Raw genomic sequence first — 12,095 nt, forward strand, 5'->3', positions numbered from 1 at the left:
GTTCAGTAGCATTAAAAGGTTACAGAAAGCACATTGAAACTGAAATGTGAAGTGCCACATACATTGAAAAAAAAAACACTTAACAGAAGGGTGAGACTTGCAGTTCATACTGGATATAACATAGATTTGTTTTTATCTCCATTCTGAGCATGTATAAAAATCCCTGCCTGTATTTGCATACATCGTGGCGTGTCACATTGGATAAGTTGCATGTGTTTTAAACAGACACCGTGCCTTTGGAGTAGATAAAGTTTAAAGAAGGGGTGGCACTCCTGGATGATTTCTGGCTGGTTGAGAAGCAGCTGCTGTGCGCAAGGATAATTGCACAAGGAAACCTGTTGAATGGGCTTCAAATGTAGTTCAGGACCTTGCAGCACTTAAACTTATTTTAATTACAAGTAAATTTGTTTCTAACCAGTCATCCCCAAAATATACGTGACACTGTCAGCAACAGATAGAGAGTGCTCTGTGCGTGTGTGCCTTTGAAGAAAAAAAAAAAGGGGTTTAATTCCAGCTTTGCATATATTAAATAAATTTGTGATGCTTTTTAGTAAGTGCAAGCAGATCGTTGCGTAGAACCAACAATTTCTGATATCCCAGGCTGTTTCTGCCTGTGCTGGATGAGGCAGTCTGCATCTGTACTGCTTCACATTGACTGTCTTTCATTTTGCAGACTCTACAGAGGAGAACAATTTACACAGGGACCTGCTGACTTCCATGCTGATCCTGCTGCTGGTGTTCATCATCTTCATTCTGTTGGCTGGCTATTTTTTCAGGTACGTCTGTGTGGAGCTCTGCGTGCGGAACTAGTTCAGTCTTGTTCTGATATGATCTAATGAGGAAACGAAAGCGTGCGTGCGCATGGTGCGGCAGGAGCCTCCATCACAGCGCAGGGCAGGGAGCCGTGGTGCTAGCGGCTCTCGCCGTAGCAGCTCGCGGGAAGATGAACAGAAACAGCTTCTCCAGGCTTACATGGTTGGTAAAGGCTGATTTGGGAAAATGCAGGTTACCTTTAAACGTAGTTTCTCAGATTAACGCGGCGTGTGTATTTAAAGGTTCAGAAGACATCGGAAAGCTGTTGTGAATTCCGGTGACAAAAAGATGCCAAATGGGATCTTGGAAGAACAAGGTAAGGAGAGATTTGCTTTCCTTGTCTGTGTGAATTGTGTGTATGCACACACTCTGTCATTCATCAGGAATTCAATTATTCAAGCATTAATTATGCTTGCCTCTTATTTTATAATGTAAATTCTAAGATTATTAATAAAGAGAAAATAGTAAAAACAAAAACAGCAGAAGAGGTCCATACGTACATGTATCTATTCCTCTATCTCTGTCTCTCTCTATCTATCTATCTATTTGTATCTATTTATCTTAACTTCCAGGTGTTGGTTTTAAGTAACTTTTACTTTATGTTGTGATGCAGCAAATACTTCTTTGAAATGTTCTTCAGGTTCTTTAGAAATGTTTTATTAGGATGCTGACTGAGATCCAAGTTTCTGGCACTGTGATCATTATATTAAGAGAAAGGATTGCAATATTTTGTCTTAAAAGACAAAATAAAATAAAATAATAAAATAAATAAAATAAAAAGCCCTTAACTCTTTGTGAAAGTAGCAGGTTGTTCCTGCACATAAGCAGGCAAGCAAGGGGATGAGATAGGGCTGTATTGTAAGCCAGTTGGACTAAAATAAAGTACTCCCAGGAACTGGTAAATGTTTTCCCCTGGCTTTTTTGAATGTGCTGCTTGTATTTCCTTGAGCAGGGAGCCCCCAGGGCTGGTGGCTCGGTGGGGCTCAGGAAGTTCAAACATAGTACATGTGGAGGAGCCATTAGTTTCTTGCTTATAAATTTTGTGGCCATAACAATGAGGAAAATGTAATGAAATGGAACAGTTACGGTGGTTCTTTCTGTCAAATCCACAATGCTACATATGAACTGAAGACTTGGTTAAAGTAACGTGGAAGAAAACATCAAGAAAGTCAGGCTTCTAAATACACCCCGGGTGCTTCCTGTTCAGTCCCGGCGGTTGTGCACAAGCCCTGCTGAACCTGCTCTGGAGTTTCTCTGTGCCTGTCCATCAGTGGTTCATGCACTCATTGGGAGGGTTTAGTTTTGAAGCCTGGCTGCTGGAAGTCATGCTCGTCTGCCAGGCTACAGGTGCCTTATTTGTGAAGTAATCCAGTAGTATCTCCTGCGCATAAATACCAAAAATTGTCCCCCCAGTCCCTGCTGTGCTCTTCTTCTTTCCTAAACAAAACTTGGTCGCACTGTAATCTGGTGTGAGTACAGAAACCATTGATTTTACCAGTAGTGGTTCTACTTGAGCTGAGTGTATCTTGAAGAAGTCACTTGGCCTGTGGCTTTGGTTTCTTATTTCATTTAAAATCAGCTTTATCACTGATTTAAGTCTCGTTTGAGGAGTATGTTTTGACATCCTCCAATGTACAATTAATTTGCAATTTGAATTAATTTATTGGTGTGCTCTGAACAGGGCTTTAACTTTTATTTTCCTTGAACTGACAGAACAGCAAAGGGTGATGCTGCTCAGCAGGTCTCCGTCGGGCCCAAAGAAGTATTTCCCTATTCCAGTAGAAAATCTTGAAGAGGAAATAAGGATCCGATCAGCAGATGAAGGGAAACTGTTCCGGGAGGAGTTCAATGTAAGTCATCAGATTTGGGGTGAACAGCTGCATAGTGAAAAATAGGGAGAAAATCAAAATGTCTGCAAATGTTAACAATTTGTTAAAAAATATGTGTGTGATGCTGATATCTCAGAACCTTAGCACACGTTGTGTGAGTGTGCTGGTACAGTTTGTCCTTCTTTTAACAGTTTTTCATTTTGTCTGGGTCAGTTTTAAGGCCAAAATGCTGTTTTTATTACATTGCTTGGGGCATTTGAAGAGGGGGATGTTCTGCTTCAGCATTCCTGTCCTGGGCATTACCCCTCTGCACACCTGCTCTCACCGCCCTGTGGCAAAATCTGAAAGGTTAACTGAAAGGTTAGCATTTAAAGTTCTGTAGTAGAGAGGAAAGTGGAATGGAATAAGAATCTCGTTAACTTTGATTTTCTTGTTGCTAGGGGGAAGCAATTATTACGAGTGCCTCACCTCTATGGGAAGTACTTAGGGTAAAAGAGTGTGGTCTGTAATATTGCCCTAATGAGTTTTGTTTTTTTTTTTGGTGATTTGACCTTTTGCTTGCTGTTATCCTCCCATCACTTCCCTTTTCGTAGGTCTTGGTGCCCTAGTAGATACGTTTCCATGAAGTATCTCAGCTGTGAGGGTTTCTCTGAAGCGTTGCCTTAGCCAGAAAGGAGATTCTGTTTTCCCCACATAACCCAAACAGCTGCGTGTGGTTGTGAGAATGAGTCGTAACCAGAGCCTGTGGTGAGCTGCTGCAGACCGGTGTCCATGGTGAAACATGGCACTGCCAGCCCGCCCTCGCATGCCTATTTCATGAGCCTTTACCAAACTTTCATTATTTCTCTTCACTTGCCTTAGCAGCAGAAGCAAGTTGCACAGAGCAGTAGATTAAATGTCAAATACGGAGTTGTCAAAGCCAATGCATGCATTAATTAGACAGCCTGTTATGTTACCTTCTTAATTGGTAGCATATTTATATCTGCAATTTGTTTGATGGTATATTTAAAAGGTATAATTTCTTTGCCTTGCAAGAGACACAGCATTGTGGAGATATTTATCTAACTCGACAAAATGAATGTGAAAACTAATTTGTCAAGATGCACAGTTGTGAATTTTGACTCTCCTGATTAATATGTTCCACAGTCAGGAGTGAAACAAGCAATCTATTTTTATTTTAAAACCTGCTCTGCTTGGATCGTTTTCTGCATCGTGCTGCGAGCGGGTGAGCTTCTGTCTGCACACAAGCTCCAAGTCTGAAAACCGTGCTCCAATACCTGTAAATGAACAGGCACGTGTAGAGCAGGCTTGTAAGTGACTGTGGGTGATGGTACATAACGTCTGCTTGATGGGTTTTGTGCTGTTTTTTTCCCCGTTACATTGCCTGTGGCTGCTTGCGGACTTGTATGTGCTGCTTGCTCAAGCCTGAGAGGGGAAGGAAAGGTGAAAATTGAACTTTAGTGATCAATATTATGACATAAAACAGGAAAATGGATAAGCAGAAGTCTGCTGTTGCGATGTGAGAAAGAAAATGGTTGAAAAATTGAGACCTGCCAGCATGGGATGCCTACGTGCCAGCCCCTCCTTCAGAGGCCCAAATTCAGCTCCCGCCAGGCACCAGGCCATGGCAGCTCCAGCCCAGCAGGCTGGCCACAGGATTACCTCACCAGGCCTATATAATGTCCCAGGAGACACATACAGGGTCTCTTCCTTGAGAATTTGAAATGGATTTGGGCTGATTTTGATGTTTTGGCACTCCTGCGAGCCAGCAGTGGCTGCACATTTGCACCACCCAGAGGAGTTGGGCCCTGAGGGATTTTTCTAGTGGAAGTAAAAAAGCAAGCACTGGTAGGCAAACAGCGCACAGCAGATAGAAAGGATTTTTGAGGACAGTTCTGTTAGATTTATCGTGTTCTTCAGTGCTTTTGATTTTACCCTTAAAGCCTAAACTACCCTAAATTGCACATGTTACACTTGTACACTGAAATAGCAGTCTCCTACCCTTGGTATCTTCATTTTATTAATTTTATTTCATTCCTGTGTTTACATAGGGCACTAGGAAGCGTGTTTTCTTTCTTCACAGCGAAACAAACAAACAAAACAAAACAAATATATTCCTTCCTGTATTGGTCCCTCAAATAAGACTTACCTCTATTTATTATCCATAACACAAAATGAGCTGGCTGTTCGTTGAAGTGCGTGATGGCTAGGTCATTGCCTCAATCTTCGGATTAATGTCTGAAAACCTTCCTAAGAATTTGCCTTTGAAGTTTTAATTTTGATTTAAGATGTCTCTGTGGTTCATGCAGTGAAAAAAAAATGAGAAAATGTGCTGATGCTTGGATAGGTCGTACCGCTCCATCACTTCACAGAGCTTTTTAGCGTTCCTGTGAAGTGGGAGCAGATAAGATCGCAGTGACCCAGTACCCACTGGGCAGACAACCCAGTGCCACCAAGACTCATCAGCTCCTCATGACATGTGGGAGGATGGAGAGGACATGATCAAGTGCATCTTTGTTGAATCCCATCCTCCCCTCTGGAGATGGTTGGGTTGGGTTGTGAAGCCCATTGAAATGGGCGGTGTCCTTGCATGGGGTCCAAAGCACTCCTTTAGCAGTGTGGTGTGACATAAGGAAGTGTCCACAGAGGTGTCGTGGACTTGCAGAAGTAAGGAGCAAGGACTGGAAAGATTATTGTGGAGTGGTAATTATTTTTCATGCATTTTTCACATAAACATGCAGGACTAACATGACGTTTCATTGGGAATTTTTTTGGCTGTCTTCAGAATGAGTGCTAATTATTTACTGTTATGCAAAACATAAATTCAGTTTCTGTTTCTTAAAATTGTAAATGTGTTTTGATTAGTTTTAATTAGCAAAAGCATGGGTTTCAATTGAATAAGGAATTAGGCAGTTTACTAGAAGTAGCTTTCTTTTTTAACTGGTAGCTCTTTTTTCTTTCTTTTTTCTTTTTTTTTCTTCTTTTTTTTTAACCTTCTTTCTCTTACATTCACAAGTTTAGGTGGTATAAAGAAAAAAAAACAAAACAGAAATGCAAGTTGCTGTTCTTTCTGTGTCGGTGAGGTCCTCCCTCCTTTCCTTCCTCCCTCTTTCTATGCTATGTAACCCTGACAACACTGATTTCTGTTTGTAAGGGGAAAGTCCAAACAGTGCTTTATGACAGACAAGCAGGGACAGTTGCTTTAAGCTAATTCTTAAAATACAGTCATTTCCCAATTTTCCCTTCCCCTAAGTGATTCAGAGTAGGCTGAGCAGTTTTGGGGGAAGTGGAGGAGGTAGAAAGGGGGTGGGAGAAGGAGGTTCTGCACTCCCAAACTGCTGGGATTTTACCTCACTGCGATCCAACACACAATAGCATTGTTTGAGGAGATAAACGTACCAAACCTGATGGACCTCCATGCTCCTTTACACTGTTTGTCATGAGCAGGGCATTTCAAAGCACAGGGAACATGAGTTGTATGCTGTGTTTCTGGATGAGCAGCGTTCCTTGTTTTTTCCGTGGGCCTTTTCGATAGCAGCCACATCTCTCCAGCTTGCAGGGAAGCCCCTGTGACCTCTTGGTGATGGTATCCTATCAGCATTGACTGTGGAGATGGAGTGTTTCCACCTCTGGCACCTCCTTCTTTTTATCTTCACCATCTTCCTCTCCATTTCTCATTTCTTCTTTTCATTTGATTGTTCTGAAAGACCTTTTTTTTTTTTTTTTCTTAAGCCTGACTAAATTTATCTGCAGCCTTAGATCTTGCTGATTACAAGCAAAATTTTTACTTGTGCTCTTACACCGAGCTTCAATACTAACGAATTGTGATTTATTTTATTCCTCCCTTTCTGCCAGAGTTGGAGCCTCACCTGTAGATCTGGACAAGACGGTTGATATTTCATGTTCTCAGCGCTGAGCTATTAACAATCAAACTCTGTTTCTGTTATTGAACCAACTGCTATTGCTAAAAGTAGCTATTGGAGCAGAGCTCGACAGAGCGATGCATCCGCATGGCTGGGTCACGGCGCTATGAATCATGATGGCAGATGGCATCTTAAAGCAGCAGCTCGGATTTTAACAGTCTTCTAAATAACTGTGATTTCTGGTGGAAAAATTACTTATTTTTCAAAACTGCTGAACTCGTTTTCTGCACTGAAATCTGCCAGGCCATGGTTTCCTGTTTTAGAGTAATGAAAGTTATTTTTTTGGAAAAAAATAAAATATGTTTAATTCTGTTGGATGAGAGGCATTATGTAGAAATGCAGATTTTTCCTATGCTGTGTGCAGTCAGCAGTTAGCTATTTTATAACACAATGACTCTTTGTGTCTTTTTGCAGTCATTAACACCTGGATATGTGCAGGGAACATTTGAAATGGCAAACAAGGAAGAAAACAGGGAGAAAAACAGATACCCTAACATCCTTCCATGTAAGACATTACCTTTTCTTCTAAATCAGGTGCTTTACCTGTCTGGCATTGAGCATGGTGGCGGTGTTCATTTGCTGAAAATATTCAAGTAACATAATCTCACTGGCCACAGGTGTTCCTCATATCTCTGTAAAACCTGTTTATTTTGCTGCAGCATGTCTCTAGCTGTTGATCATCCTAAGTCATGTTTTTCTATAATGCTCATCAGGTGTTGTGATATAAAAACTTAGTGTTCTACCTAACGACTGTATGGCAAACTGGTGTTTCATGGTTGAAATAAAACAGAGTGAAGTTTGGGCTTCCACTGTTCTGGAGATGCAGTCCCAGTAACCCTCAAGTGTGAGGACAAAGCAAGACTTGTGTGGAGGAAGTTTCTTGATGAGAGCTGGGGACAGCACGCAGCTGCTGCTGAGTTCAGCAGAGCCCCCACAGCCGCTTTGGGCAGCGATGTCCTCCTCCAGGTCTGGCTCTTGCAGCCACAAACCCTTGTGAAAGTGCTGTGCTTTGCAGCCTGCACGTACAGTCACCGTTCTCAGGCTCTGGCAGGAGGAGGTGAAGGGCCACCAAAACCCAGAGCACCTCTGAGATAGCTGGGGTGCAGCCTGCAGTTTGGGAGACAGCTGATGCTAAGCCTGTCCTGATATTTATAAGGAAGTAACATACTGAAGACTGATTCAAATGCAAATGTGCTTGTAATGCCTTTTTTTTTTTTTTCCAGATGATCATTCCAGAGTGATTTTGTCCCAAATAGATGGAGTCCCACCTTCAGACTACATTAATGCGTCATATATAGATGTAAGTTCAGTTTTCCACTGCTAGCCAAACTGCTAACTTTGACTGTAAATTAATATTAAATAGGCATTTTTCTGCCAGCACACACTGACATTTCATTTTTTAACTCCTATGATATTTATTTCCATAGGGTTATAAAGAAAAGAATAAATTCATAGCAGCACAAGGTAATTCATTCTCATCTCTCTATTATGTGCATTTTATGGCTGAACGTATTTAATTTTAGAAGTTTTATAAAGGTTATTTTCGGGTTCAGATGGTGGCCAAATGTGAGGTGAGCTTTAAAGGTTAGACTGTAAATGAAAGTGAAGTGAGCGTGGGGGCACCCACTGCATTTCAACCTGCAGGTACTCTTCTTAGCTTGGAGAATTTCCTTTCTCCACTTCCATCTCCACTTTGTTTCTCTCTTCTTTTTTCTCATCTGGGGGTTTTGGGTGAGGAAAAATAATTGTGTAAATAATAGGATTTTATTTATTTATTTATTTAGTATTAGTGTTACTGTTTTTAAGAAATAAGCAGTATGGGTCAAAGCATGAGCAGTTTGTAGTAAACACAGTTCTGGGTGGGCACCCAGCACAGGGGATGCTGGCGCGTCCCGTGGTGCTGCTGGTCTTGGGCACATCCGTTGAGCAGAGCTGTGTTTTGTGTGCAGGACCCAAGCAAGAAACGGTCAATGACTTCTGGCGGATGATATGGGAGCAGAAGTCTGCAGTTATCGTCATGTTAACAAACTTGAAAGAAAGGAAGGAGGTAAGGAACTGTCAGCGTGACAGAGGATGTCTCTACCAACGTTGTGATCCAAAAGTAGCTGCGGCTGCTCAGCACCTGGCCAGCCGTGTATCTGACCACTTCCTTTTCCAGCCCCTAAAAGGAGCTGAAAGCTCATCTGAGTGCCTGTTAATGAACGTACTTTTAGCTTTCCAAAGTACAAATTTATGCTGGTAGATCTTGAGGATGAAATTCTCATAGCTGATTTTGTCCTGCGTCACCCGTAGCCAAAGGCACATTCTTGTGCCTTTGTTTTTTGTCAGCATAGGACTGCACTTGTGGGTGGTTTTGGTTAGAAACGAAGAGAAAAACGCTATTCATTTGTATGCTGAGTATTATGCTTCAAAATCCTTTCTGGGGCATGCACACAACAATTGAAAAACAAGGCTGCTCTCTTGCGAGAGCGATTCTGCTGCTTCCTGTTCCCACATTCCCCCGGCGCGCGGTGCTCCTCCTGTTGCGTGAGGCTTTCTGCGCGTATTGGCTGAGCACCGAGACGCAACGAGCTTCAAACATTTAACTTCTTTCCTGCCTCGGAGATCTTAGAAGCTAAGTCAAAGCATTAAGGAAGTGCACCATCACGAGATTTTGACAAGAGATCCTTCAGTAGTCTTTTTTTTTTTTTTTTTTCCTTCTGGGGGAAAGTTTGCTACGCTGTTTGTGCCACAGCCTTATTGTATGAATACCTAAAGTCCTCCAAATCGTACACCAGAAGCAAACCTCGTTTCCCTGTTAGCTGTGAAAGCCAGGAGGCAAAGCAGGCAGAGCCCAGCAGCTTACTGGTGCCTGTTCTGCTGCTCAGAGGCGACCTCTCCTGCCAGCCGTGCCGTGGTGGTGACAGTGGCACCTGCCTCGGGATGGCAGTGGGTTGTGCATGGCTTGGGGGAAATGGCACGCTGGCCTTCATAAGTGTTTGTTTATTTATTTATTTATTTATTTAAAACAAGAAAGAAAATACAATTCAGGTACTCTCATCTCACAGCAGTGATGAGGAAAGGCTCTCCTTCTTCGCCTGTTCACCGTGGTACTTCTGCTTTATTTTACTGTAATTGTAGCGTTGCTTGATCAAGCTCTCGAACTGCAAAGCAGTCTGTAAGAAGAGCTTGTTTCTAGTGTGAGAAGGCAGAATTGTTAAACTGTTAAAACTCGATGTTCCTGATGACTCCTACATGAGGACTCCCTCACATTTCTCACTGGCTACACCCAAAGCTTAAAAATAAAGGGTCAAGACATCAAAGTTCCCTCTCTATCATCAGAAAGCCCCCCCTACCCCCCCCCCCCATGTGGTTTAGATCTGGATGGTTTAAAAAACAGCTTCAAAGCTTTTCACACCCTTCTCTGCATAAATTTAATCATCGATAGCACTGGCAAAGTGTTAAAGCTGTCTTCTGTCAGATGACTAACCCCACATACTCTAATGTGCACTTCTGTGCACAGTTTTCAAATACCTGCCTTGTTTTATGTGTGACCAGCAGTGAAGTCAGATTCAGCGTTACAAACTGCACCGTGTGTTTGTACAGGAGAAATGCTACCAGTATTGGCCTGATCAGGGGTGCTGGACTTACGGGAACATCCGCGTGTCGGTGGAAGATTGCATCGTTCTCGTGGACTACACCATTCGCAAGTTCTGCGTCCAGTCGGTCAGTAACAACGCTCCTCTCTGCCTCCATTTTAACTTTTCAAGCAAATTGTTGCAATGCCAAATTAAAACAAAATAGATTTGGAAAGTAGGTTAAATATTTTCAAATCAAGAAGGGTGCTGTGCTGCGTCTGGGCTGGCTGGTGGGCTCTGTGTGACAGCATGCATCGTGGCCACGGCCGCTTAATGAATTGCAATAGGCTCTGCTCAGGTTTCTTCTTGCCTGTAGCCAAGTGCCACAGCATTTGTTGTAATTATCACAGGAGCAGAGTGATGAACTTTTGGGGGACAAATTGTATAGATAGATAAATGAGTGAATTTGAATATAGCTGGGCTTTTAGAGTGGTCTGTGGATTCTGGATACTGGCTGGCCAAAGTCAGACAGCATTAGAGTTTGGCTTCTCTCATAACCTTGGTCTTCAGCACAATGAAAGCTTTAGATCACAAGAGAGACAGAGGTGATGACTGCGTGCGCATCCACAGTGTGTTGCCTCTTACAGGGACAGGCTCCCAGAGATCCTTGCCCCGTAAAGGGGGGTTGCTGTGTTTGTAATGCAATTACAGCGTAATGCAGGTTGAAGTCTTCAGATTGAATCACAATATTTATTTCAGGCAGTATGTCTAGTGAGAGCTGATAAGCTGTGTCCAGCCATATAGAACTACTTTCACTTTATTTTTCACGTATGATACAGAGTGCTGATAGTCAACACAGGCCATGTGAAGCAGTGGATAATACTTTTAACTGTCCTTTAATGCACTGATGTGAAATGTTTATCCCCATATTTCGGGTTTTGTGATAAAGCAGTTTGCTAAAGTTGGCATTCGGCACCTCATAGTGATGCAGGTCTTCAATGTTTAGAGTGAATCTTCTGAGTTTCATGTGAAGTTGCTAAAAGAAGTGTCATGAGGATTTTATAAGAGAAAAAGGACTTGAAATTATTTGCATGAGCTGTGAATTTTGTACTTTACATGCATTTTAAGAATATATGGTAATTCTACTCCGTGTTTATATTGTACATATGCTGTAAGTGTCTGATCCTTGAGTCGGGATCCAGGTGTTGCAGGAATACAAGTCATAATCATGGGAGTTTGTTTATAAATCTCAGCATGGAAAATGAGATGTCCAACTCAGTCTGTGTGTTCCCTGCAGCTGCATGACGGTTGTAAAGCACTGAGGCTCGTCACACAGCTTCACTTCACCAGCTGGCCCGATTTCGGAGTGCCTTTCACACCTATTGGGATGCTGAAATTCCTGAAGAAAGTCAAAACGTTGAATCCTGCCCATGCTGGGCCAGTAGTGGTTCACTGCAGGTAGGTTTGAACTCTTCAAACCATTCCATTAGTTTGGCCTGGAGTTACACATGGAATATTTAAGCTGAATGTTTATTTTTTGTTAATAGGCTACGAGCTTTTTTGTGTTTGTTTGTATATGTATGCATATAAAGGTCAATACTACGCTAAGCTTTTTAGAGCCAGGGGTAAGAACAGTTTTAAAAGATAGGTCTTTGCTGTCACTGTAATACTCAGACAGAAGGTTTTGTTTTATCCATGGATGATCTTTGGTATAAATATGCTCTTTGTCAGAAAAACAGACTTGTAATACAAATCTGTGACCTTTGCCACTAAATGCTCCTCTGAGAATTCATCCTCCACTTTTCCCACAATAAAATTAGTTTGCTATGTAAATCGTCCATTAAATGCCTTGAAGTTTTTTAAATAAAGGCTTGTATTTAAGAGATTGAAATGCTGCAATTTAAGAAATGTGCTACATGCCGATGCAGAACACAATCCCACTCATTCAGTCGCAACCACATGAACTTGCTGCT

The 12,095-nt window shown here is 42.1% G+C and overlaps 1 protein-coding gene across 8 annotated transcripts in view; it reads left to right on the plus strand.

The window, feature by feature from the left end:
* The window catches only part of PTPRE (protein tyrosine phosphatase receptor type E), a 92,763-nt gene that overhangs the window by 62,783 nt on the left and 17,885 nt on the right, over positions 1 to 12,095 (plus strand). For 7 of the 8 annotated variants that reach the window (XM_068689193.1, XM_068689192.1, XM_068689196.1 and 4 more), the window contains 9 exons: positions 674 to 776; positions 1,056 to 1,129; positions 2,527 to 2,663; positions 6,980 to 7,070; positions 7,789 to 7,865; positions 7,993 to 8,029; positions 8,515 to 8,612; positions 10,151 to 10,270; positions 11,420 to 11,580. In XM_068689193.1, the coding sequence (XP_068545294.1) occupies positions 674 to 776; positions 1,056 to 1,129; positions 2,527 to 2,663; positions 6,980 to 7,070; positions 7,789 to 7,865; positions 7,993 to 8,029; positions 8,515 to 8,612; positions 10,151 to 10,270; positions 11,420 to 11,580 (898 nt within the window). Of the gene's footprint in view, positions 1 to 673; positions 777 to 818; positions 976 to 1,055; positions 1,130 to 2,526; positions 2,664 to 6,979; positions 7,071 to 7,788; positions 7,866 to 7,992; positions 8,030 to 8,514; positions 8,613 to 10,150; positions 10,271 to 11,419; positions 11,581 to 12,095 lie in introns of those variants that run through there. The other variant, XM_068689197.1, reaches the window with a different exon arrangement.

This window comes from Anas acuta, chromosome 7 (assembly GCF_963932015.1).
Source record: "Anas acuta chromosome 7, bAnaAcu1.1, whole genome shotgun sequence".
Taxonomy (NCBI): Eukaryota; Metazoa; Chordata; class Aves; order Anseriformes; family Anatidae; genus Anas; species Anas acuta.